Source organism: Salmo trutta, chromosome 28 (genome assembly GCF_901001165.1).
Source record: "Salmo trutta chromosome 28, fSalTru1.1, whole genome shotgun sequence".
NCBI classification, from domain to species: domain Eukaryota; kingdom Metazoa; phylum Chordata; class Actinopteri; order Salmoniformes; family Salmonidae; genus Salmo; species Salmo trutta.
This window is the reverse complement of record NC_042984.1, coordinates 12,744,604-12,770,829: the sequence shown is the minus strand read 5'-3', so window position 1 is coordinate 12,770,829 and position 26,226 is coordinate 12,744,604. Positions and strand designations below refer to the sequence as shown.

Below are 26,226 nucleotides of genomic sequence, written 5' to 3'. Positions count from 1 at the left end.
CACCCCCATGTGTAACGCGCACGGAGGACAGTTACTTGCTAGTGGAGTTTAAACGAAACAGGCTGCGCGACCGTAGCTTTGTCGTTAGTTTGAGAAGTTTAGGACAAATGTAGTTCGCTTGCCACACTGTTCTAACCAGAGAGAGATGCTTTGTTGTTTTACTATACTACCATCCCGTCCTAGCGCTTTTAGCCACGTTTTATCATATTTTAACCCCTGCGTCATGGTTTCGTAGGATGGAAGTAGACGACGTGTCGGTTAGAGAGCAACTTTTCCACAACAAAGTGCGAGAGACTTTTGTAAGTACGCTAATGCTCTTTGTTTATAAACCTCAAAACCTACATAACAAATAATTTCCGCGAGATCTTAATCCGTGGTGCATTTCGGGAAGTGGCTGTATTATGTTTATAAAAGTTTGCATACTGATAGTGATGTTAACGTTTCTTCCTCTACTGAAATTCTGTGATTACTGCAGCCTATAACTTATTACAAGGGAATCTCTTTACAGGGGTGTGTGTGTGTGTGTGTGTGTGTGTGTGTGTGTGTGTGTGTGTGTGTGTGGCTGGTCATTAATGTGGCTGAGACACAGAAGGGTGACCCAAGGAGCCTTTTCTTCCACCTTGGGCCTCCATCCATATACATTTATGTATGTCCCTATGTTTCTTCTCGTAGAGCCTTGGCTGTAGGCTATCATGGTTGTGTGTAATGAGAGCCATGCATAACTTATAGTTGTATAGATTCATTCAGTATATAAAACATGTACTTTAATGAATGGCTATATGTAATGATTTTACCAGAACTGTTGCCACCTAATTCCACCACATTGACTTCTTTATGGGATGTTAGCCTGGGTTGTGTTCAGTAGGGCACACTGTAGCAAAACGTTATGCAACATTAAATGTATATCTGCATTCTATTTGGACAAGTTTTGGTGGTACCTCTTTCACTCAGTTTTAAAACATTTTGTCCTTACTGAATACAACACTGTACTGATGGCACAGAACAGCTCCTGCTGAACTTCAGACCTGATTAGTATTGCTTCAACAGGGCACATCGAGACGACCCTTAACCCCGCAACGCACAGCAGTTCTCATGTAGACCTAGCTACAGCAGAGCACGCCTTGTTCCATGAGCCAAAAAGATAACAGCACTGTACTTTAAAGACCACATCTAATCTTGCATTTTGTAGGCCTATTCTGTGAGTCAGAAATGACGACAACATTGCAAAACGCCAAGACCCTCATGATGTGAAATTGTATTTCAGTATCTAGACTAGAGGTCGACCGATTATGATTTTTTTTTACGCCGATACCGATTATTGGAGCACCAAAATTAATCGGTTAATCAGACTATTTAAAAAAAATATATACACATTTGTAATAATGACAATTACAACAATACTGAATGAACACTTATTTTAACTTAATATAATACATCAATAAAATCAATTTAGTCTCAAATAAATAATGACATGTTTAATTTGGTTTAAATAATGCAAAAACAAAGTGTTGGAGAAGAAAGTAATAGTGCAATATGTGCCATGTAAAAAAGCTAATGTTTAAGTTCCTTGCTCAGAACATGAGAACATATGAAAGCTGGTGGTTCCTTTTAACATGAGTCTTCAATATTCCCAGGTAAGAAGTTTTAGGTTGTAGTTATTATAGGACTATTTCTCTCTATACCATTTGTATTTCATATACCTTTGACTATTGGATGTTCTAATAGGTACTTTAGTATTGCCAGCCTAATCTCGGGAGTTGATAGGCTTGAAGTCATAAACAGCGCAATGCTTGAAGCACAGCGAAGAGCGTCTGGCAAATGCAGGAAAGTGCTGTTTGAATGAATGCTTACGAGCCTGCTGCTGCCTACCACCGCTCAGTCAGACTGCTCTATCAAATCATAGACTTAATTATAATATAACACACAGAAATATGAGCCTTAGGTCATTAATATGGTCAAATCCGGAAACTATCATTTCAAAAACAAAACGTTTATTCTTTCGGTGAAATACGGAACCGTTCCATATTTTATCTAACCGGTGGCATCCCTAAGTCTAAATATTGCTGTTACATTGCACAACCTTCAATGTTATGTCATAATTATGTACAATTCTGGCAAATTAATTACGGTCTTTGTTAGGAATAAATGGACTTCACACAGTTCGCAACGAGCCAGGCAGCCCAAACTGCTGCATATACCATGACTCTGCTTGCACTGAATGCAAGAGAAGTGACACAATTTCCCTAGTTAAAAGAAATTCATGTTAGCAGGCAATATTAACTAAATATGCAGGTTTAAAAATATATACTTGTGCATTGATTTTAAGAAGGGCATTGATGTTTATGGTTAGGTACACATTGGTGCAACGACAGTGCTTTTTTTCGCAAATGGGCTTGTTAAATCACCCGTTTGGCGAAGTAGGCTGTGATTCAATGATAAATTGATAAATTAACAGGCACCGCATCGATTATATGCAATGCAGGACACGTTAGATAACTACACATGGTTGATGATATTACTAGTTTAACTTGTGATTATGTTAAGATTGATAGTTTTTTTTATAAGATAAGTTTAATGCTAGCTAGCACCTTACCGTGGCTCCTTGCTGCACTCGCATAACAGGTAGTCAGCCTGCCACGCAGTCTCCTCGTGGAGTGCAATGTAATCGGCCATGATCGGTGTCCAAAAATGCAGACTACCGATTGTTATGAAAATTTGAAATCGGCCCTAATTAATCGGCCATTCCGATTAACCGGTCAACCTCTAATCTAGACATACTCCATATGTTACAGCAGACTATAATGGGTAGAACTATACAAAGATAGGTGTGTATCATGTATGGTTCACGGCTCATATGGTCTTATGGGTCCTTAAAATTTCATCATGATAACAAAAATATGTTTGATACAAATGTAAAAGCATGTGAAACCCCCAGAACAATCTGAGATGCCAAAAATACTTTCGGGCTACGCTGGTGTGGAATCGCCCAATAGGCTTAATGCTAAAAAGATGCTTCAATGCCCAAAGCGTATCCTGACATTGCCCTTTTCACCTAGGCCTAATGTTTCTCAAGTATCCCAGCCCTTGCTTAACCTTTTAGCGAACATACAGTCCTAAGCTTATTTCTTCACTGTTTGTTCTCTCTCACACACGGTATAATCATTTGACCTCTGGTCATTAAAGGGGCTGTAGCCTTGGTTTATCATCATTGACCCTCATCTTGCTACCTTGAAAATGACTTGGTAGTTAACGTTTCAGTAATCTTGTGACGTCATCCTTCCAAAGTGTATCAGAGACCAGAAGGTGTTCTGTCCCACATCAGTATTGATCTGTTATTCAACTTCCTCTCGGTAATGTGAAATATTTGGGCTATTATTATAAGGACGTGCAGACTTTTCCTGTTCCAAACCATTTGTTGATTGTTTTTGTCTGTTGCGCATCAATTAGATCTATCCTCTTGTTCCACTTGTAAACCTAGCATTGTACAAACTCCTCAATGGGTTGGCTTGAAAGCGAGGTAGCTGCAGCTTTTCTTTTTACTCTGCCACTGTCTCCATCTGTACAGAATGGGTTTTTACTCTGCCGCTGTTTCCATCTGTACAGAATGGGTTTTACTCTGCCGCTGCCTCCATCTCTACAGAATGGGTTTTTACTCTGCCGCTGCCTCCATCTCTACAGAATGGGTTTTTACTCTGCCGCTGCCTCCATCTCTACAGAATGGGTTTTTACTCTGCCGCTGCCTCCATCTCTACAGAATGGGTTTTTACTCTGCCGCTGCCTCCATCTGTACAGAATGTTTTTTTTCGGGGCATTTAAAAAAAAAGAAAACCGTTGCGCCCACTTTCTGCACCGCCTTCAATACAAAAGCCCATCCTTTGGCCGTTAAACCCAAATGAAACCCTCTTGAAACTCCAGCTCCTTGTTCTCAAATGCCTGGCCAACTGGGCAGTGCCTTCAACACAAGCTCAGGCAGGCAGAGACCCTGGCCATTAGACACACTCTAAACTCTGGCTCCTCGGCCTATTCTTGACAACCAGGTTCATGTTGGGGCAGGAAGTGAGCAGTAGAACACCATGTTTCAGAAAGGGTTTATTCCTTTTTAAGTTTGCCCAACTTTCTACCACCACCTTCCACAGAAGCCCAGCCTCCGGCCGTTAAAACCCATTCTAAGCCCAGCTCCTTGTTTAGAACTGCCTGGACAGAAAGTTGCCTTTCTCCAGTTAGAACTCAACATGTGTTTTTCACCTACAACGGCTGACTGGTCTCTCGGTCTGTCCCTCTCTCTCTGCTGGCTAGGTCTTTCACCCCCTTGTGATCCCCCTCCTACCTACCGGTACTTTCTCTTTGTGGGATATAGCAGGCTTATTGCGAACACAGCGCATTGAAGGATTTCCTCCACAGTTTGTTGGCTAATTTTGATGCTGAGCATTTGTAGCGTCATTGTTTTGTTGCGACATGCATTTGACATTTTGCGGTACCAGGCTAGCTATACGTCACGATTGGTAAGAATTTCTCAACAAACCTACAAAACCATAGGCTACTTGGCGTATGCGTTATGTAAGGAACAATGAAGGGGAATGTTTGTTACCAGTCATGTCTGTAGAGAAGGCATTGTTTTGTGTTGCATTCAGTTCATGTTGGGAAAACAAAACATTGTAGACAGTCTCAGATACCTGTCCTGTTAGCTGGACAGGTATCTGGACAGATAATTGTCCAAGTGCTAAATTGTCACTGTTGGGGACATCAGCCCAACCAGGATATAGTGTGGGATCTATTCTCACTGCCTCAATGAGAAACCATCCTGGAATGGCAGCGATTTTAGGAACTTCACTGTGGTTAGGGTCCAGTTGTTAATATGGGTGATACAACCACTTGTTTTCCCCAAATCTCATTGTTGCCATCCTTTAAAGTGGGTCAGGGACACCGCCTGTCCCACCCATGGATTGGAGGAGGAACCCCACTTTGTCACTGTACCATATGTCCTCATCTTCTGTTGTTAAATGTACTTTATGTCAGAGTAATGTAGTGTCTATGCATTGATATGAAGGTGGGTGCGTGTGCAGATGCGTTTCTCTCCTTAAATATTATTCTACAGTGAAGAATAGAACAGGAAGTTGTTGGCCTTCTACTGCAGTGAAATAATGCCCTAGAAACGTGATCATATGTATTGAAGGTGCTCCTGCTCGTCTTTGCAGGTGATGAGTAGATCATCGAGGTAACATTGGACCCCAGTGAGCCCGCTCAGTATCTGGTCCATAGCTCTCTGAAACAAGGCTGGAGCTGAGGTGATTCCAAAAGGAAGCCTCCGGTACCTGTACAGTCCTTTGTGAGTCACTATGGTCAACAGTTCTTGTGACTCTTGGTCCACATGCATCTGTAGATAGGCCTGACATAAGTCTATCTTACTGAATTTCTGTCCTCCAGCTAAACCAGAAAAGAGGTCGTCAATGAGGGGTAGTGGATATTTTTCAGCAGTCAAGACTGGGTTAATGGTGACTTTGAAATCACCACAGAGTCTGAGTGATCCATCTTTTTTTATGACTGGAACAACAGGTGTAGCCCATTCACAAACATTCACTGGATCCAATACTCCACTCTCCACTAGTCTGTTTAGCTCAATTTCAACTTTTGGTTTTATGGCGTATGGGACAGGTCTAGCTTTGAAGCATTTTGGCTTGCTGTCTGGTTTCACGGTCAGTTTAACTGTTATGTCCTTCATACTGCCAAGGTCTCCTTTGAACACATCCGTGTGTTTCCTCAATATCCCGTGTAGGTTTGTGTCCTCTTTTGCAACCATGGCCTTCCCTGTGGCTCAGTTGGTAGAGCATGGTGTGTGCAAAGCCAGGGTTGTGGGTTCGATTCCCACGGGGGGCCAGTACAAAAAAAATGCATGAAATGAAATCTATGCATTCACTACTGTAAGTCGCTCTGGATAAGAGCGTCTGCTAAATGACTAAAATGTACAAATGTGAATTTCCTGCCAGTTTAGTTTGATATTTTCCAGCCATGTGTGTCCTAGTGTAACAGTGTAGGTTCCGTCCCTCTCTTCGCCCCAACCCGGGCTCGAACCAGGGTCCCTTGCACACATCAACAACTGACACCCACCGAAGCATCGTTACCCATCGCGCCACAAAAGCCGCGGCCCTTGCAACGCAAGGGGAAACCCTACTTCAAGTCTCAGAGCGAGTGACGTCACTGATTGAAATGCTATTAGCGCGCACCACCGCTAACTAACTAGCCATTTCACATCGGTTACACTAGCAATGCTGGATGGTTGCCTTTCACAATGTAGAGTGGTAGCTTTACCTTCTGTTTGTTGAGCTCCACTGTAACAATCACGCTTCCTCTCACTGGAACAATCTCACCGGTGTATGTTTTCAGCGTCATCTTTGTGGGCTGTAGTGGTGAGGTGATGTAGTTTCTCCTTGTATACAGCCTCAGACAGCAAAGATATGGCTGCTCCAGTGTCCACTTGCATCCGTACTGCGTTTCCATCCAGTAGCGGTGTCACCCAGTAGTCGTATCCATTGTCTGAAATTGACATAACATGCAAAGATTCTTCCCCTTCAGACAGGGTGTCACTTTGTTCATCCTCTGTGTGCTCCATTTTATGCACTTTCTTTTTGTACTTCCTGAAGTTGCTTTTCCTTTGTTCAGTACTTTTGTTTGATTGTGTCTTTTTGTTTTTACATGCACTTTCGATGTGACCCTTTTTCCCACGACTTCTGCAGTCTAAGTCTTTGCGCCAACACTCCTCTGCTTGGTGGCCTGGTTTCCCACAGCGATAGCATGGCTTGCCACCTCCTGCCTTGTTTTTTAACCACGTAGACACCTTATGCACTTTGGTCGATGCACTTACCTGTTGTGAGTCTTTATTTGCCATTTCCATTGATGTACTCACTTCTATTGCTCTCTGCGATGTTAAGTTACTCTCAGTCAAAAGGCGTTTCTGAATTGCCTCGCTGCGCATGCCACACACTAATCTATCACGTATAGTGCCACTCATTGATCGCCCAAATTCAGTGTTCAGATAACTGTTTCAATACAGCCACAAACTGTGAGATTGATTTCTCTTATGAAACCGGAATCTCTCTGCGATTATCAGTGGTTTTGGAGAATAATGTCCTTTTAAGGTAGCCACAATTTCATCATGATTTATCACCAGGTTTTTCAGGCATTACTAGGCTGTGCAGTAGATTGAATGTTTTTCCTCCCATAACAGTCAAAAATGTTGGCACAACGACTTCTGCTTTAATTCCATTTGCCAACAAAGTACTCAAAACGTTCTGTGTAAGAACTCCATTGTTCCACAGATTCATCAAATGTTCCTATATTTCCAATAAATGCAGACATTTTCGGTTTATTTTTCTTTCTCACACTTTTCAGACGGTCCCTTACACCCAGACCCCTTTTTTTCTTTTAACTCACGATGACTTCACTTTCTCCCGCAGCGAAACTCTTCCTATCCCTCGAGGCTCTCGTTGCACTGGCTAGCTCCACGTTTTGTTTGCGTCTTTCTACAGCGAAAAAAAAACTACTTATTTAACTCAGACTTTCTGCGGAAGATGAGTGCAAACGTGAGAACGTTTCTTCCTCGTCGCCAGTTTTGTTGTATAGCACACTATTACTTATACAACTAATATAAGAACAGGACATGAGACGCGAGTAGAAATGAACGTGGGCATTGTTTAATGCGTTTCACAGGAAGAACATTCCAAGCATTTCAACGTAGGTAAGCAAGGGGGGTTACAGGTGCCATAAAGGAACAAGACTAGAATATCAATACACAACAGTACCATTTTATTTAGTTCACAAGGACAAGATGTGCTTGGGTAAGCATTATTCAATCTACAGGAAACAGTCCTTTGCCAGGCAGTGGTAGCCATTTTGTCACGTTTCTGCCACTCTCTCAGGATGAGGTAACTTTCTTTCTCAACTATTGTTCTCTGCAGTTGATGTCAGCTCAGGGTGAACTCCTGAATCCTGCCACCATCGCCTCTCTTCCTCTGGGCTGGGGAGAGGATGTTTGTCTCGGCCTAGCCTTACATGTTGTGTTTTATGTGTGTCCTTGGTTGTCTCTCTGAATAGTTCCAGTTAACTCAGCATTTCCTCCCAACACCAATGGTGAAACGTATTAATCTCTCACCACATCCTGTGATTTTAGAGTTGGAGCTCTGTGAATATAGTTGTGAACAGTTGACCACTGATTTAGTTTCGAGAGGCACATTCTCAGATTTTTACCCCAGACGACCAGGCCGGCAGACAGCTATTAGACTGTATCTGATTAAATGGGATTAATCCGTGTTCAGTTGGTCAAGGAGTCCGTTCTCTTACAGAAGACAATGGGGTTTACGGTCTGTCTAGTTGCACAGTTTTCCTTCCCGTCATAACCTGATCCCAGTCCCCCACTCTCACCCCGTTTCTCCTGCTCTCTTCATCTGGCTAAACTGGTATATCTAATCTGCAGACTCCATCTGTTTCTCTTGGCCTAATGGCCTTGTCTTGCCTCTGTCACCATCTCACTATACAGGCTGGGTCATTTCAAAACCCACGGCACCGTTGAAAGTGGATAGTAATGCATTGTGATGGAACAAACACATCCTAGCTTATTGTGACCTGAAAAGGTTTTCTTCAAAACATTGACTGGGGAAGGCTTCCTGAGTCCAACCCACACATATTGACTAGATAGCTAGTTACACAACTGTGCCAGTCAGAAAGGAGAACAACCAGACTATCTATCTATCTAGCCCCCTGTTATCATGTCCTACCAACTGTATCCTGTCTCTCCCCTGTTATCTAGCCCCCAGCTTTATCCTGTCTATCCTCCTCTGTTGTCTAGCCCCCTGTCATCCTGTCTAGCCCCCTGTCATCCTGTCTAGCCCCCTGTCATCCTGTCTATCCTCCACTGTTGTCTAGCCCCCTGTCATCCTGTCTAGCCAGCTGTATCCTGTCTATCCTCCACTGTTGTCTAGCCCCCTGTCATCCTGTCCAGCCAGCTGTATCCTGTCTATCCTCCACTGTTGTCTAGCCCCCTGTTATCGTGTCCAGCCAGCTGTATCCTGTCTATCCTCCTCTGTTCTCTAGCCCCCTGTTATCCTGTCCAGCCAGCTGTATCCTGTCTAGCCCCCTGTTATCCTGTCCAGCCAGCTGTATCCTGTCTATCCTCCTCTGTTCTCTAGCCCCCTATTATCCTGTCCAGCCAGCTGTATCCTGTCTAGCCCCCTGTCATCCTGTCCAGCCAGCTGTATCCTGTCTATCCTCCTCTGTTCTCTACATTCCCTGGTTATTACTGTTGTGATTTTCTTTAGTTTTTCTTATGTTAGTTAAGATTTCTATTTGAAATTCAGTTTCAGTTTTTTAGATTGACAATTTTTTTTACAAGCCTTCCCTGTAGCTCAGTTGGTAGAGCATGGTGTTTGCAACGCCAGGGTTGTGGGTTCGATTCCCACGGGGGGCCAGCCCAGAAAAAAAAATGTATGAAATGTAAGTCGCTCTGGATAAGAGCGTCTGCTAAATGACTAAAATGTAAATGTAAAAATGTAAGTTTGCTAAAAAAAATACATGTATGTGTTGTATACGTTTTGGGATGTCACTTCTGCCATTGTGGAGTAATATTGCATGAAGTGATGGGTCAGGTTATAGATTAGGTTTGAAGGTAGACTCAGCGAGGTGATGTAGATGCACCAAGTAAACAGTAGTAGTGGGTCGATTTCCGCAACAACCAGGAGCGTTGACGCGTGAGGCTAAACTTCTCTGCTGTTTTGGTCCTGTTGCTACAGCTACCACTTGTAGCACAGCGCAGTGACTGTGTGAGAGGTATTGCATGGTGCTCATGTCAGTATCTGATGTGCTGCTTGTGGAAATGTCATCTTGCCGAGTCTGACTTGATCATTTAACGGTAATGTCCATGTGACCTGTCAGAAGCTTGAAAACCCCAATTGATTTTTGTCCTTCATTTAGAATAAAGAAACTTAACATAATTCATGATGGATTTTAGTTAGTTTTAGAGTCAAAGATAATAGTTTGTATTTCAATTTACTAAATCGTTTTTTCATTTAACTGTCATTTTATTTTCAATTTACTATAATAACCTTGGTACATTCCTAAAGTATGTCTGTACACAACCCAAGGACCCCTCAACCTTGTCAAGCTTCTTCGATAATCACTTACACAGCAATTCATGTCAGCCATAATGAGTACAGCTCCTAGTGATGATGACCAACATAACATGGTCCTGTGTGGATCAGTTGGTAGAGCGTGGCGCTTGTAATGCCAGGGTTGTGGGTTCGATTCCCACTGGGGACCAGTACGGAAAAGTATACACTCACTACTGTAAGTCGCTCTGGATAAGAGCGTAGACCTGCTAAATGACTCAAATGTAAATAACGATGATAATCAACTGTCAGAGAGAGTGAGTTTAAACCAAACGACCTAGGTGACTTGATCTGTTGTATGTGCTGATCTGAAGATGTTATCTGAACATTTACCTGATATTTATTTAGACTCTTTTTAGAATGGCTCCTAGACTGAGGTTGGGATTATTGAACTGAGCTGCGTATTTTCCCAAGAAAACAAAAGATGTCTTTCAAGTCAGATCCTGGTAATTTGCAATGATCTGTATTAGCCTAATCTTTTGGTCTTTTGTTTATTTCCTCTGTCAAGATCTGTGTCCTCCTCTTCACCTGCCTCTACATACTGTCCTACCTCATCCTCACTCACTTCAAGAAGAATGCAGACTATATCACCACCGGTGAGTATGGAAGTCTGCTTGCCTGGCTCAAATGACTTGAGGGATTATGTTAAACACATCCATCCATCAAACTAAACTAACAGTCCATTAGAGGGAAATGGAAGCTGTTGAAAAACCTCTAGATGACTTTTGCTTTTTGGAATGTTCTTGTAGTGTTATGTTTTTGGAGACACCTTCCCTTGTGTGCACAGCAGAAACTTGACCTATTGTTCAGACCTCTTAGACTGTGTTTACACAAGCAGCCAAATTCTGATTTATATAATTAGAATTGGTCTTCTGACCAATCAGACTAGCTCTGAAAAATATCTGATGTTTGGTCAAAAGACAAATTAGATGAAAAAAATATCTGAATTGTGCTGCCTGTGTAAACAGCCTTGGATGTAGATTTAGTGAAATCAGTTCATTGGTTTCTTTGAGTTAGTCTATTGTAAGTGTTGGGCTGCTAGTATACTGTACATGGTTTTGCTCTAGGACGTCCACAAGCCTCAAGACTCGCCTGAAGGCAGTACCAGTTTAAAAAATAAATGGAAGTTGGTTATTTCCTGATCTTTCTTATATCTCTCAGATATAGGACAGACACTAAAGAACAAACTTCCTTTAGTCCCCCCCAAAATGTCAGTTATTCAGTGCATTTCTATGGGCTAATGGCAGTAAGGCCAGATCAATGTTCCAGTAAATATTTTTTTTACAAAACAAATTGGCTCCCTATATTAAAAAGATGGAGAACAAGCTATGAACAAAAAATACTGAAGTTTTGGTACAGCCAACTAGCGCAAAAATAATATTGTGATATTGTCAAAACAATACGATATATTGTCAAAAATAATATCTCTGGGCCTCCCGAGTGGCGCAGCGGTCTAAGGCACTGCATTGCATGTGGTGATAGAGGTGTTACTCTAGCACTGCACGCTGACACGGTCGCCAGGTGTACGGTGTTTCCTCCGACACATTGGTGAGGCTGACTTCTGGGTTAAGCGAGCAGTGTGTCGAGAAGCAGTGTGGCTTGGCGGGGACGTGTTTCGGAGGACGCATGGCTCTTGACCTTCGCCTCTCCTGAGTTCGCACGGGAGTTGCAGCGATGGGACCAGACTGTAACTACCAATTGGGTATCACAAAATTGGAGTAAAAAAAGTACTAATATCTCAACATTTAACTGTTTTGCACGTTTCCCTACCAACCTGTACATGTGGAGGTGTAGCAGCTATCTATCTGGGCCTATAGCTGTGGACCTTGGCCAGAACACACAGGGCTCTAAACTGCTGCAGGAGGTTGTTATGGAAACACCTCAGGCTTGTGGATCAGCTGGGTGAGGGGTGGGAGGAATGTTCCTTTTAAGATAAACACGTACCCTGTCCTTTCCAAGTATGACCATTTTATAATTGAATGTACGGAATGTTGCTCTCAAGTGAACACAAAGTGTGGATGTGCAAATGCAATTGGTTATGTGGCTTTATGTAATCACTCCAATAAGGTGTGGTTATAGAAAACAGCTGTAGCACCTCAAACATAACAAGTCTGGCCTGTATCTGTATCCTTCTGGCAGAGGTTTGGTAGTGGGCCAGCCCACTTCCTCTCCTCTACCTCCTCTTCCTCTCCTCTACCGCCTCTTCCTCTCCTCTTCCTCTCCTCTACCTCCTCTTCCTCTCCTCTACCTCCTCTTCCTCTCCTCTACCTCCTCTACCTCCTCTTCCTCTCCTCTACCTCCTCTACCTCCCCTTCCTCTCCTCTACCTCCTCTTCCTCTCCTCTACCTCCTCTTCCTCTCCTCTACCTCCTCTTCCTCTCCTCTACTTCCTCTCCTCTACCGCCTCTTCCTCTCCTCTACCTCCTCTCTTCTACCGCCTCTTCCTCTCCTCTACCGCCTCTTCCTCTCCTCTACCTCCTCTTCCTCTCCTCTACCTCCTCTTCCTCTCCTCTACCTCCTCTTCCTCTCCTCTACCTCCTCTACCTCCCCTTCCTCTCCTCTACCTCCTCTTCCTCTCCTCTACCTCCTCTTCCTCTCCTCTACCTCCTCTTCCTCTCCTCTACTTCCTCTCCTCTACCGCCTCTTCCTCTCCTCTACCTCCTCTCTTCTACCGCCTCTTCCTCTCCTCTACCGCCTCTTCCTCTCCTCTACCTCCTCTTCCTCTCCTCTACCTCCTCTTCCTCTCCTCTACCTCCTCTTCCTCTCCTCTACCTCCTCTTCCTCTCCTCTACCTCCTCTCCTCTACCTCCTCTTCCTCTCCTCTACCTCCTCTTCCTCTCCTCTACCGCCTCTTCCTCTCCTCTACCGCCTCTTCCTCTCCTCTACCGCCTCTTCCTCTCCTCTACCGCCTTCTTCCTCTCCTCTACCGCCGCTTCCTCTCCTCTACCGCCTCTTCCTCTCCGCTAACCGCCATCTACCTCCCCTTCCCCTCTCCTCTACCTCCTCCTACCCTCTCCCTACCTCCTCGTCCTACTCCTACCTCATCTTCCTCATCCTTACCTCTCTCCTCTATCCGCATACCTCCTCTTCCTCCTCCTCTAACTCCTCTTCCTCTCCTCTACCGTCCTCTTCCTCTCCTCTACCTCCTCTTCCTCCTCCTCTACCTCTTTACCTCTACCTCCTCTTCCTCTCCTCTACCGCCTCTTCCTCTCCTCTACCGCCTCTTCCTCTCCTCTACCTCTCCTCTCTACCGCCTCTTCCTCTCCTCTACCGCCTCTTCCTCTCCTCTACCGCCTCTTCCTCTCCTCTACCGCCTCTACCTCCCCTTCCTCTCCTCTACCTCCTCTACCTCCCCTTCCTCTCCTCTACCTCCTCTTCCTCTCCTCTACCTCATCTTCCTCTCCTCTACCTCATCTCCTCTCTCCTCTACCTCCTCTTCCTCTCCTCTACCTCCTCTTCCTCTCCTCTACCTCCTCTTCCTCTCCTCTACCTCCTCTCCTCTACCTCCTCTTCCTCTCCTCTACCGCCTCTTCCTCGCCTCTACCTCCTCTTCCTCTCCTCTTCCTCGCCTCTACCTCCTCTTCCTCTCCTCTACCGCCTCTTCCTCGCCTCTACCTCCAGGCTCCATCAACATTCCTACCATTTCACTTCTCTTATCTGTCTGGTTGGTTGGTTTGGCGCCATCTGTTTTCAAGGTTTCCTTCATTTGCCAAGATGCTCACGTTCCTTTAGTCAATACTAGGTTGCCAAACTAGCGTGTTGGTATAAATGTGAATCACTTACTCATGTTTTTCACCATTTTTCAGATGACATTGAAGATGCGACCGTCAACAAAATTGCGTAAGTAAAGAGCGTAAGGCTGAACAAACTGACTTGGTAGCAGTCTGCAGCACATTGACTCAGTCACTCACTGTGTCAACGTGTGAGCAGAGCGTTTGAGCTCGTATCTGAGTCAATGTGACCAAATGAGAGGTAGTTTTATCAGTCTGCCCAGTGTAACTGTTAATGTCCTTCCTACCCTTTGTCTTACCAGTTGGCACTACACTGTCCCCCTACCCTCTCACAGACCCCACTACACTGTCCCCCTACCCTCTCACAGACCCCACTACACTGTCCCCCTACCCTCTCACAGACCCCACTACACTGTCCCCCTACCCTCTCACAGACCCCACTACACTGTCCCCCTACCCTCTCAGACCCCACTACGCTGTCCCCCTACCCTCTCACAGACCCCACTACGCTGTCCCCCTACCCTCTCACAGACCCCACTACGCTGTCCCCCTACCCTCTCACAGACCCCACTACACTGTCCCCCTACCCTCTCACAGACCCCACTACACTGTCCCCCTACCCTCTCACAGACCCCACTACACTGTCCCCCTACCCTCTCACAGACCCCACTACGCTGTCCCCCTACCCTCTCACAGACCCCACTACGCTGTCCCCCTACCCTCTCACAGACCCCACTACGCTGTCCCCCTACCCTCTCAGACCCCACTACGCTGTCCCCCTACCCTCTCACAGACCCCACTACGCTGTCCCCCTACCCTCTCACAGACCCCACTACGCTGTCCCCCTACCCTCTCACAGACCCCACTACGCTGTCCCCCTACCCTCTCACAGACCCCACTACGCTGTCCCCCTACCCTCTCACAGACCCCACTACGCTGTCCCCCTACCCTCTCACAGACCCCACTACGCTGTCCCCCTACCCTCTCACAGACCCCACTACGCTGTCCCCCTACCCTCTCACAGACCCCACTACGCTGTCCCCCTACCCTCTCACAGACCCCACTACGCTGTCCCCCTACCCTCTCACAGACCCCACTACGCTGTCCCCCTACCCTCTCACAGACCCCACTACGCTGTCCCCCTACCCTCTCACAGACCCCACTACGCTGTCCCCCTACCCTCTCACAGACCCCACTACGCTGTCCCCCTACCCTCTCACAGACCCCACTACGCTGTCCTCCTACCCTCTCACAGACCCCACTACGCTGTCCTCCTACCCTCTCACAGACCCCACTACGCTGTCCCCCTACCCTCTCACAGACCCCACTACGCTGTCCCCCTACCCTCTCACAGACCCCACTACGCTGTCCCCCTACCCTCTCACAGACCCCACTACGCTGTCCCCCTACCCTCTCACAGACCCCACTACGCTGTCCCCCTACCCTCTCACAGACCCCACTACGCTGTCCCCCTACCCTCTCACAGACCCCACTACGCTGTCCCCCTACCCTCTCACAGACCCCACTACGCTGTCCCCCTGCCCTCTCACAGACCCCACTACGCTGTCCCCTTGCCCTCTCACAGACCCCACTACGCTGTCCCCTTGCCTTCTCACAGAGAAGCTACAGGAAACACACACTCCAAAATGCTTTATTGTCCATTTCCATGAGAATGAATTTCTACACAGTCACTGAAACTCTCTCCCCCTCCAGGCTGTGGCTGTGTACATTCACCCTCTCTGTGGCGGTGTGTGCTGTGCTGCTCCTCCCCATCTCCATCCTGTCCAATGAGGTGCTGCTCACCTTCCCTCACAGCTACTACATGCAGTGGCTCAATGGATCACTCATCCACGGTACTGTACCTCGTCTATACTACAACCAACACAGCATTTCATGTCTACACCATAACGACGCACTCACTCAGTACTTCTATAGCCTTCTGTTTTAAACCATATTTATGTCTGAAGTATCGATAGTCAATGAGCTTGAAATCAATATGAACCGTGTTTGATGTTGGAAATGATTATATAGGACAAAACACACATCACGACAAGAGACAACACACCACTGCATGAAGGGAGACCTAAGGCAGCAACACATGACAACACATCATGGTAGCAACGTGGTAGCAGCACAAAACATGGTACAAACATTATTGGGCACAGACAACCGCACAAAAGGCAAGAAGGTGGAGACAACAATACATCACGCAAAGCAGCCACAACTGTTGCCTTTGGTTTTATGGCAAATATAGTGTGGTGTTTGGAAAAGGTGAGTCATGTTATCCTTTCACAGTAATTAAACAACAAGCGGAAGTGGGCCCCATACGTTAGCTCTTGGTGGGAATAACAAGGAGTACTGTCAACAACTCGACCTCACTGAACCCTGTAGCTTATTGCCATAGATCCCTACAGATGTTAGTGGACTGGACTGAATGCCCCCCAAAAGTTTTACCCTAGACAGCCAGGCTGCGCCTCATTGTGGCTGACTGTGGTACTGTTAACAGCCGAACGTAGTTCACTTTTGGACCTGTTCCTAATATTTGCTAATAGATTGTTATATCTATTTGATGGTGTTTCATAAAGTTGTAATCTGTAATGTTTTGACCATATCTCTTTTCTTTCTCTCCATCATCAGGCTTATGGAACCTAGTGTTCCTGTTCTCCAACCTGTCCCTGGTCTTCCTCATGCCCTTCGCCTACTTCTTCACCGAGTCGGAGGGCTTCGTGGGCTGTAAAAGGGGGGTGATGGCGCGGGTGTATGAGACGGCGGTGGTGCTGCTGCTGCTCACTCTGCTGGTGCTGGGCATGGTGTGGGTGGGTGTTGCCCTGCTGAACAACACGGCCAGGGAGAGCCTCTACGGTCAGTTGATCTTTGACTTTGCTATTCATATAAGCCATTTTGCTACTGTTCGCAATGGGTATTTTGAAGAATTGAATTGGTGTCCTTTATTTTTGAGAACCATATATGAAAATCCTTTCTCTGGTGACCTTTTGATATCCCATCTCAGATGTGTGGGAGTGCTACCTGCCCTACCTCTACTCTGCCATCTCTCTGTTCGGAGTGCTGCTGCTCCTGTGTAAGTAGCTGACTAACTTGGGATCATTTGGTCATGGTCAGATCACTTTTTATATTATATTTTAGTCATTTAGCAGACACACTTATCCATAGTGACTTACAGGAGCGATTAGGGTTAAGTGCCTTGCTCAAGGGCACATCGATAGATTTGTTTTACTTAGTTGGCTCTGGGATACGAACCAGCGACTGTTCCGTTACTGGCCCAACGCTCTTAACCGCTAGACTATCTGCCACCCTACCACTTCCTGTCTCCCTGCAGTGTGCACTCCCTTCGGGCTGTCCCGCATGTTCAGTGTCACTGGGAGCCTACTGGTCAAACCAGGGGTGAGTGACAGTCCACATACTATACCCCCATATACAGACAATAACACTATACCATTGTTATAACTTGATGACATCCATCCCCTGTGTTTCTTCAGCTGTTGGAGAATGTGGAGGTGGAGATGAACTGTGCTGCGTTCGAGGAGGCTTCGCTCTCCAGGAAACTCAACAGTGAGTTGACTACCACGGGTTAGAGTACACAGACAGGATGCTCACACTACACCATGCTATTATGACTCATCCTAGAGGAGGTGGTGTTTGTGTTGACCTTGCTCTGTTCCTTGTAGGCGGTAGCACGTCATGCAGAACCACTGTAAACGTGGAGCCTTTGAGGATGCAGTTCCTCAGCGTCCAGGCCAAACGCATCGCCCTCCGTAAGACCAAGATGTGTATATAATAGTACTGTGTTTTATTACCTTCTGTAGGTATTGACTGATTTAGGGCTGCAGCATACAGGGATCACTGGGGATACTAGGGTTGGATAGTATTCATTGGAAGATTATTATTATAAAAGTACAACATTGTTTGATTTCATTCAGACATTAAAAAAAGTCCAGGAATAGCTACACTGCTCACCGGGAGACAGACCGCATTGTTTACAATGGTCCTCAGCTCGCCTCACCTCTCTCTCTCCCTCCCAGAGATGCGGAGGAGAGCATCACCATGGCAGCGGAACCTGTTCTACCCTCTGGCCATGCTGCTGCTCCTAGCTCTAACGGTGGTGTGTGTGTTGATGGTGTGTTTCCACGTTCTGGAGCTCCTCTTCGACGAGACGGCCATGCCCAGAGGAATGGGGGTGAGGACTCTACCAAGGGGAACAAGGGGATGTCGGGGCTTTGTATGGATTATTGGCTTTTATAGCATCAATTCTAGACCACGTACTGTTAGTCTTCTTGTAGGGCTGGGCGATATGGCCGAAAACTCTTATCTCGATTTAAATTATTTTTTTCATATGTATGAGTGAGTCCTTAAAATTAGTTGCTGACTGGTGTATAAAATCGAGCACACAGCCATCATAGACAAACAATGGCCTTACTGAAGAGCTCAATGACTTTCAACATGGCACAGTCATAGGATGCCACCTTTCCAACAAGTCAGTTTGTCAGATTTCTGCCCTGCTAGAGCTTCCCCGGTCAACTGTAAGTGCTGTTATTGTGAAGTGGAAACAGCTAGTAGCAACAATAGCTCAGCCACGAAGTGGTAGGCCACACAAGCGCACAGAATGGGGCCGCCAAGTGCTGAAGTGCGTAAATATTCTGTCCTCGGTTGCAACACTCACTACCGAGTTCCAAACTGCCTCTGGAAGCAAAGTCGGCACAAGAACTTCATCGAGAGCTTCATGAAATGGGTTTCCAAGGGTGAGCAGCCACATACAAGCCTAAGATCACCATGCAAAATGCCAAGCATCAGCTGGAGTGGTGTAAAGCTCGCCGCCATTGGACTCTGGAGCAGTGGAAACTCGTTCTCTGGATTGATGAATCACGCTTCAACATCTGGCAGTCCGAGGGACGAATCTGGGTTATGCGGATGCCAGAAGAACGCTAGTGCCAACTGTAACGTTTTGGTGGAGGAGGAATAATGTTCTGGGGATGTTTTTCATGGTTTGGGCTAGGCCCCTTATTTCCAGTGAAGGGAAATCTTAACGCTACAGCATACAGTGACATTTTAGAAGATTCTGTGCTTCCAACTTCGTGGTAACAGAAATGGGTTGTTGAGATCAGTGTGGAAGAACTTGACTGGCCTGCGCAGAGCCCTGACCTCGACACCATCGATCATATTTGGGATGATTTGGAACGACGACTGTGAGCCAGGTCTAATCGCCCAACATCAGTGCCCAACCTCACTAATGCTATTGTGGCTGAATGGAAGCAAGTCCCAGCAGCAATGTTCCAACATCTAGTGGAAAGCCTTCCCAGAAGAGTGGAGACTGATATAGGGAGGACCAATTCCATATTAATGCCCATGATTTTGGAATGAGATGTTCAACAAGCAGTTGTCCACATACTTTTGGTCATGTAGTGTATGTTGAATTCTAACTGTATATTGTCACTAATGTTGCTCCTGAATAGCCTGTTCTATGCCATATGAAGTGACTGAGGATTATTATGTTATATTGTTTTAAGACCACACAAATACAAGGAACATGCGGAGGAGGGAGGGTGGGAACATTTTACAACCAATTGGCATTAACCGTGTGTTTCCTCTGTGTGATAGGACCCTCGTCTGGGGACAGCTTCCTTCTCCATGTTTGGTTCTCTGGGAGCAGCAGTGCAGGTGGTCCTCATCATGTACCTGATGGTGTCATCTGTGGTGGGCTTCTACAGCTCTCCTCTCTTCACCTTCCTGCTGCCCCACACTCAGGACACCAACCTCACACAGATCATTGGGAACTGTGTCTCTCTTCTGGTCCTCAGCTCAGCACTGCCAGTCTTCTCTCGTACTCTGGGTAAGGGCTCTCCCCTTTCCCCTGGTTGAGTTTCTATATTCTTGTCTCATATGGTTGAACAAAAAGTGCCACATTGCCTACTGTTATTAGACAGAGCTTCTGGTTGCATGATCATTTCTGACCAGAAGAGGGCGTGTCTTTGCAGTCAATCGCTATGAATGCTGTGTGACCTTGGCCATGTTCTAGTACTGTGTACACCCTCACCAGTCAGAGATCTGAACTGTATCCATCCATGATGAGCAGTTACAGAGTGTCAAACCTGGCCATGTTCTAGTACTGTGTACACCCTCACCAGTCAGATCTGAACTGTATCCATCCATGATGAGCAGTTACAGAGTGTCAAACCTGGCCATGTTCTAGTACTGTGTACACCCTCACCAGTCAGATCTGAACTGTATCCATCCATGATGAGCAGTTACAGAGTGTCAAACCTGGCCATGTTCTAGTACTGTGTACACTCTCACCAGTCAGATCTGAACTGTATCCATCCATGATGAGCAGTTACAGAGTGTCAAACCTGGCCATGTTCTAGTACTGTGTACACCCTCACCAGTCAGATCTGAACTGTATCCATCCATGATGAGCAGTTAGAGTGTCAAACCTGGCCATGTTCTAGTACTGTGTACACTCTCACCAGTCAGATCTGAACTGTATCCATCCATGATGAGCAGTAAAGCAGTTACAGAGCGTCAAACCTAACCACATTCTATCTGTTCTTCAGGCATCACACGGTTTGACCTGCTGGGAGACTTTGGGAGGTATAACTGGCTGGGGAACTTCCACATAGTGTTCCTGTACAACATTCTGTTCGCTGGCCTCACCTCTGCTTGCCTCATCAACACTCTCACCTGGACTGTGCAGAGAGAACTCATACGTGCTTTTGGTACTTACATCAATCAATCCAAATGTATTTCTAAAGCCTCTATATACATTAAACAGTGCTTGACAGGAAGATATGTCTATGGACCTGTTACCTGATTTTTCTATATGTTGGCTCTTTATGTTAAGTTTTTAAAATGATAACGCTTTCATATAACTTTACATCTTTCAATTTAAAGGGATGTTCCACTCCAAATACAATCTTATATGATTTGTCCACTTATCTTGGCTGCAGCCAAATCCCCTCATCAGCTATTGAATATGTACTTGATTAGTCATATTGTGTTACTTTCATTTATGCAGTAGAAGGGCTGTGCTAGCTGCCAATGGTCAGTGTGTTTTCAGAGTGACTGAACAGTGAGCAAGCTAGCAAGGTGTTCCCTTCCCAGCTTTGGGCCCGGCCATGTTTCCCAATGGGCTGCTCTCCTTTCCTCAGATACAATTAAATATCAGATAAAGGCCTATAGAATTCTCTCAGGAAAGTGAGAGGGGAGTAGGAGTCCCCTAGGGGCCTGTAGGTCTGGCGGCTGGGCCCACTCCCCAGCCCCTCATACACACTCCAGAGCCACACACACGCGTTTTGCCCTTCTGCCCAACAAAAACAACAGTTCAGAGTGTATATATAGATAGTTCGGAGTGTGTGTGTATGTATGTATGTGTGTGTATATATATATATATATACACACACACTCTGAACTATCTTGGCCACACACTCTGTCCCTCTCTTTCCTTTGCTCACCGTCTTTCTCTCGTGATCTCTGTGTGTGTTGGCGGTAAACTTGCCATGTCGTTACACCTTTTTAACCGTATGTGTTTTATATCTCCGCAGGTCTCCACAAACTGCCTCTGACCGTGTCCCGCACCACCATCCCCCTCAAGCTCCTTCTGGCCAATGGCCTGTCAAAGATCCAGTGACTGACATTCCCTTGACCAATCAACTGGCATCTAACACCCGACCGGGACCTAAGCCTCCTGAAGAGCATTCCCATTGGATCAAAAGGCACCTTGTCTTCAGTCCTCCAGCCTATCGGTGTCTGGATCACCAGAATGAAAAGACAGAAGTGGAGGATTAGAAGTGCGGTTTGGCCAATGGTGCCGTAGAGCGCTGCTCACTGACTAGCACCAATCAATGCAAGTTGACCTGGGGAATCAATTTAAATTGTCTGACTACAATACTGGGGTTATATTGGAATCATTGTGCACAGTAATCTGAGCCAAAAATGAGATGTTCTGGAACCAATGAAAGATTCTGGAACTGAAAAAGGGATGTAATCTGTATCGGGGTTCTTGTTGACATTGTGACATCATACAGAACATCCTGGATGTCCTAATGCCCTGGGAGAAACTCTGTGGGTTTGAGAGATTGAGCTGGGACTGACTTACTTTACTCTTTGGACACACGTGTAAAAGTCAAAGCTATTTTGGAACATTACATTGTGACTGACTGACATTCCCTTTTCCTGCTCTGGGGTTCAGCGTTTGAATCGTCTCGCTCGCTGCCGCCTCCCCCTCCCCCCCTCATGTTAAACCACTATTTTTGGGCCTCATCCTGTGAATCCCATTTCCATGTTTTTTAAGACGTCTGTCTGTAATGATGTTTGTTAATGAGAGGAGGATGTTTTTTAAAATGAGGGTTGAGGCATTACTCACTCTATTCTACATACCTTGACCTTCATCGTGGAGGAAGAGAACGGGACAGGACAGGGTTGTATTCATTAGGTTATGTTTCAAAACTTTTTGCAACAGAAAAAAGGTTTGCGTTTCGGTCAGTTTTCCATTTGAACATGACCCATGACTTGTTTTTAAACCATCACTTGGAATAACTGAACGATATATGAAAAGATACCTTAACACATACAGATTACATTTTTTAAGGAGGTTGTGTTATTGGTCGTATAATGGCATTTCTGTTTACTTTTTCTCATGGGTTTCTAACCCCATAAAGAGGAGCTTCCTAAATGCAAAGTGACACCCACTAGTTTTGGGTGTCCTGCCTTGGACCAATCTTACTGTGAATGTTTTTAACGTTTGTTAATATTAACCTAAGTGCAATACTGGTTACTGTCCACTGCCAATTCCAGATGTTTTTTTTCTGTTCATTTTGATATTGGAATAGTCTAAATGATCTGTGGCTTTGTTTTTATTTGTGTCATGGTTCTCCTTTGCTGTATCAGCATGTTAAGTTGCAGTAGTCTTTATTATTAGCTGATAGTCAGAGTTCTGTTCTGTTCATTGCCAACAGGGGGCAGGGTCTCTAAATTCACCAAACTCACCTGGCAGCCTGCTGAACGTTTACCTGAAGTTCTGTTATCCTTGATCACTGGTCAGTCATTAAAGTTGACTAATTTCACTAGCCTGGTCCCAGATCTGTTTGCCATCTTGCGAACTCCTTTGCCGCTCATTGTCATGCTAAACAACATTAAAATTCCATAAGAATTTGGCAAACGAGCAGAAACGGATCTGGCACCCATCAATTCAATATATTCTTTGCGGAGCACAATGTTTGAGTGGGCTGGTTACTTAGGGGTGATGATGTTAGTGGTACTCTTTTTATTAGTCAATCAAGGGCATTTTTTACTGTGAGACTGCAGAACCTCTCTTTAACCTGGGAGCTGATGGACATTTTATTTCGTATTGTTTAAAAACGCTAACGTAATGAGAATGTGACCGTAGGTGTTGAAACAGAAAGAGAAATATATAATTGCTTTCAGCAACAACAAAACAAAAAAATTACTAGGGAGGAAAAGGACAAATGTATTGCATTTTCTTATACAGTCTGTCGTCTGGATTGGTATGAGTAATAAGACTGTTTACAGTGCAGTTAGATCTAGTATACATCTATAAATCATCGGGTCTCATTGTCCAGCTCATCCCGGTTCCGGGCTGTGTGATTGCTTGTGTGCGAGTGTTGGCCCATCCTGTGCCAGTGTGTCTGTCTTCTGAGTGTCGTGTGTGTCTGTCCCTCCACCCTTAGTCGCCTTGCTTTAATCAGGCCCAGAACAAAGCTGTTGTATTTTGTTCTGTCTGTCATCAGAGGCTGTCCCTGACGCCGCTAAAACCCAAGCCCACACACAAATCAAGAGGAGAGGAGACTCTCTCGTGCACACTCTCCTTCACCGCCACCCACCTAATCCTCTTTTCCTCCACCAGTTTTCCTTGCATATTATTCATTTCCTCTTGGAAGGAAGAAAAATAAATCCCAGTTTCTCCTTGATTTTTGTTTGCGTTTCTTTCTTGTTTTCTTTTGTTGGATGCTTGATTTGTCTTTTCCTCCGCTAAAAGGGAGTGTCTAAATGTTCGCGGAATGCTACTTCCTGTGAATCAAATGTTATTTGTCAAATGCGCTGAATACAACAGGTGTAGACCTTACAGTGATATGCTTAATTACAAGCCCTTAACCAACAATGCAGTTTTAGGGAAAAAGTGTTATTTAAAAAATAAAAGTAACAAATAATTAAAGAGCAGCAGTAAAATAACAACAGCGAGGCTATATACAGGGGGTACCGGTACAGAGTCAATGGGCAGGGGCATCGGTTAGTCGAGGTAATATGTGCATGTAGAGTTACTAAAGTGACTATGCATAGATAATAAACAGAGTGTAGCAGCAGTGTAAAAGTGTGGGGGGGGGGGGACAATGCAAATAGTCTGGGTAGCCATTTGATTAGCTGTTCAGGAGTCTTATGGCTTGGGGGTAGAAGCTGTTAACAAGCCTCTTGGATCTAGACTTGGTGCTCTGGTACCGCTTGCCGTGTGGTAGCAGAGAGAAGTCTATCACTAGGGTGGCTGGAGTCTTTGAAAATGTTTTGTGCCTTCCTCTGACACCACCTGGTATAGAGATCCTGGATGGCAGGAAGCTTGACCCTAGTGATGTCCTGGGCCATAAGCACTACCCTCTGTAGTGCCTTGCAGTTGGAGGCCGGGCAGTTGCCGGTCCAGGCATTGACGCAACCAGTCAGGATGCTCTCGATGGTGCAGCTGTAGAACTTTTTGAGGATCTGAGGACCCATACCAAACATACAAATCAGAGGTTTGGTTCGCCCTGTGGGCTGTAGGCACACACACACACACACACCGCCTAGACATGGCATTTAATGAATACAGGTGTGTGTGTGTCAGAAACAAGTGCATCTACCTGTTTTGAAACTTTCAGAGCGATTGACATTTCATTGACACCCCCCCCCCCCCCCCCCAACCTAATTATTTTAGTGAATGTGCAAACTGGCCTAGTAAAATTAGTTCTGTTTATCACAAGGCTTTTGAGTTACTGTGTTAATTTCATAGAATGAATCTTCTTATGGGAGGATTTGATAGTTAACAAGCGCCTTGAGAATGAGGTGGTATTTGTATTACAACAATGTCATAACTGACAGGGAAGGGAAGTAATCCTGCAAATACCCCATCACATTCAATAGTGATGCCTTTCAATTTATCCATTTAACAAATGGACAATTTAGTCTATATTCATTATTAAAGGTCCAATGCAGCTGTTTTTATTTCCATATCAAATCATTTCTGGGAAACAATTAAGAAATCTTAGTTTCATTTGAGGACAAATGTTGACAGCGGTGCCATGCAAGGAGTGAAGGGAGTTGCTGTTTTATTCGGATGAAGGCTACGAGTTAAAGATTGGTGGTTACAACGCTGGTCCTAAAAGTTCACTGGAAGGAGAGACGAGTGTGGGCCGTTCAGTTTTTATTCTCTTTTTTGTGGTGTCACAGACAACAAGTCCAGTAGGGTAACTAACACACGCAAGGCCACCATCTGACTGGTAGCTCAGTGTCCATATCAGAAACGAGGCAGGAGTTGGGAGATAGCCAGCGTGTATTGTAACGGGATGAGATAGGTTATCTTTATTGTCAAAACACAAGAATCAAGGGGGGAAAAAGACACAGACTAGCTTTCCTGACAGCTGGCCATTTGAAGTGTGTGCCAAAGTGCATTAGTGTTCTATTCTTCCCGCTGTTAGCTGGCTGGCAACATACAGAGCTGCTCACAGGAAAATGCGAGACTTTCTTGCTAATCAACTTATAAAGGCGGTCACACTGTCCGTTTGCCCTGGGGACGGCAGGGCAGGCGGACCCCCACCCTGCCTGCACACTCACGGCAGACTTGCTTCACACACTGGGTGGACTAGGCTCAGCAGGCAGACTGGCAGGGCAGTCCTCTGATCTCTCTATACACCCATAAAACAGACATTACACACATGAGAATCCAATAGAAATGGACCCATCAGACAGGGCCTCACACAGAAAATGAAGAACTCCGATACCCTTTTCACTCCGATACCCTTTTACTGAGCCCAGCTGAGCCAAGCTGTACTGTGATGGCCTGGAACCACAGTTGTTGGAACCGTCCTGGAAAGACAATGTGAAAAGAAAATATCAAAGCCAGCCCAGTACGGTTGAAAGTGTAAAAAACGAGTATAAGAGCACTTGAAATGGGAAGCAACACACACACCGTCTCCGTTAATATGACGGCCCTCTGACATCAGCCATATCTAAATGATGAAGCAGTGTGGGGTGTTGCATATCCCATTTACAGATGTATGACATGTTGTGGAGGATATATAAATCTAGTACAGTATCAGAGGTACAGTAGTGCTATGGTTGACCTCTGAC

The 26,226-nt window shown here is 45.4% G+C and overlaps 1 protein-coding gene across 2 annotated transcripts; it reads left to right on the top strand.

Moving 5' to 3' along the window:
* Nucleotides 1-23,822, top strand: LOC115165505 (limb region 1 homolog-like protein). 2 transcript variants are annotated; one of them, XM_029718676.1, is made up of 13 exons: nucleotides 1-299; nucleotides 10,663-10,750; nucleotides 13,960-13,993; nucleotides 15,598-15,737; nucleotides 16,522-16,746; nucleotides 16,895-16,963; nucleotides 17,222-17,286; nucleotides 17,382-17,454; nucleotides 17,571-17,657; nucleotides 17,925-18,079; nucleotides 19,498-19,729; nucleotides 20,451-20,612; nucleotides 21,438-23,822. In XM_029718676.1, the coding sequence occupies exons 1-13, from the start codon at nucleotides 237-239 to the stop codon at nucleotides 21,521-21,523; spliced, it is 1,479 nt and encodes a 492-aa protein (XP_029574536.1). In that variant the 5' UTR covers nucleotides 1-236; the 3' UTR covers nucleotides 21,524-23,822. The 2 variants fall into 2 exon arrangements, with proteins under 2 accessions (XP_029574536.1, XP_029574537.1); XM_029718677.1 differs by lacking the exon at nucleotides 1-299 and adding an exon at nucleotides 7,178-7,732.
* The last annotated feature ends 2,404 nt before the right edge of the window (nucleotides 23,823-26,226 follow it).

What these genes read in the sequence shown, in the direction of transcription:
- LOC115165505 (XM_029718676.1), top strand. Translation starts at nt 237, where the DNA reads ATGGAAGTAGACGACGTGTCGGTTAGAGAGCAACTTTTCCACAACAAA. An exon ending in CGGAGTGCTGCTGCTCCTGT is followed by an intron (nt 16,964 to 17,221) that starts GTAAGTAGCTGA and finishes GTCTCCCTGCAG; the next exon opens with TGTGCACTCCCTTCGGGCTG. An exon ending in GCCTACTGGTCAAACCAGGG is followed by an intron (nt 17,287 to 17,381) that starts GTGAGTGACAGT and finishes GTGTTTCTTCAG; the next exon opens with CTGTTGGAGAATGTGGAGGT.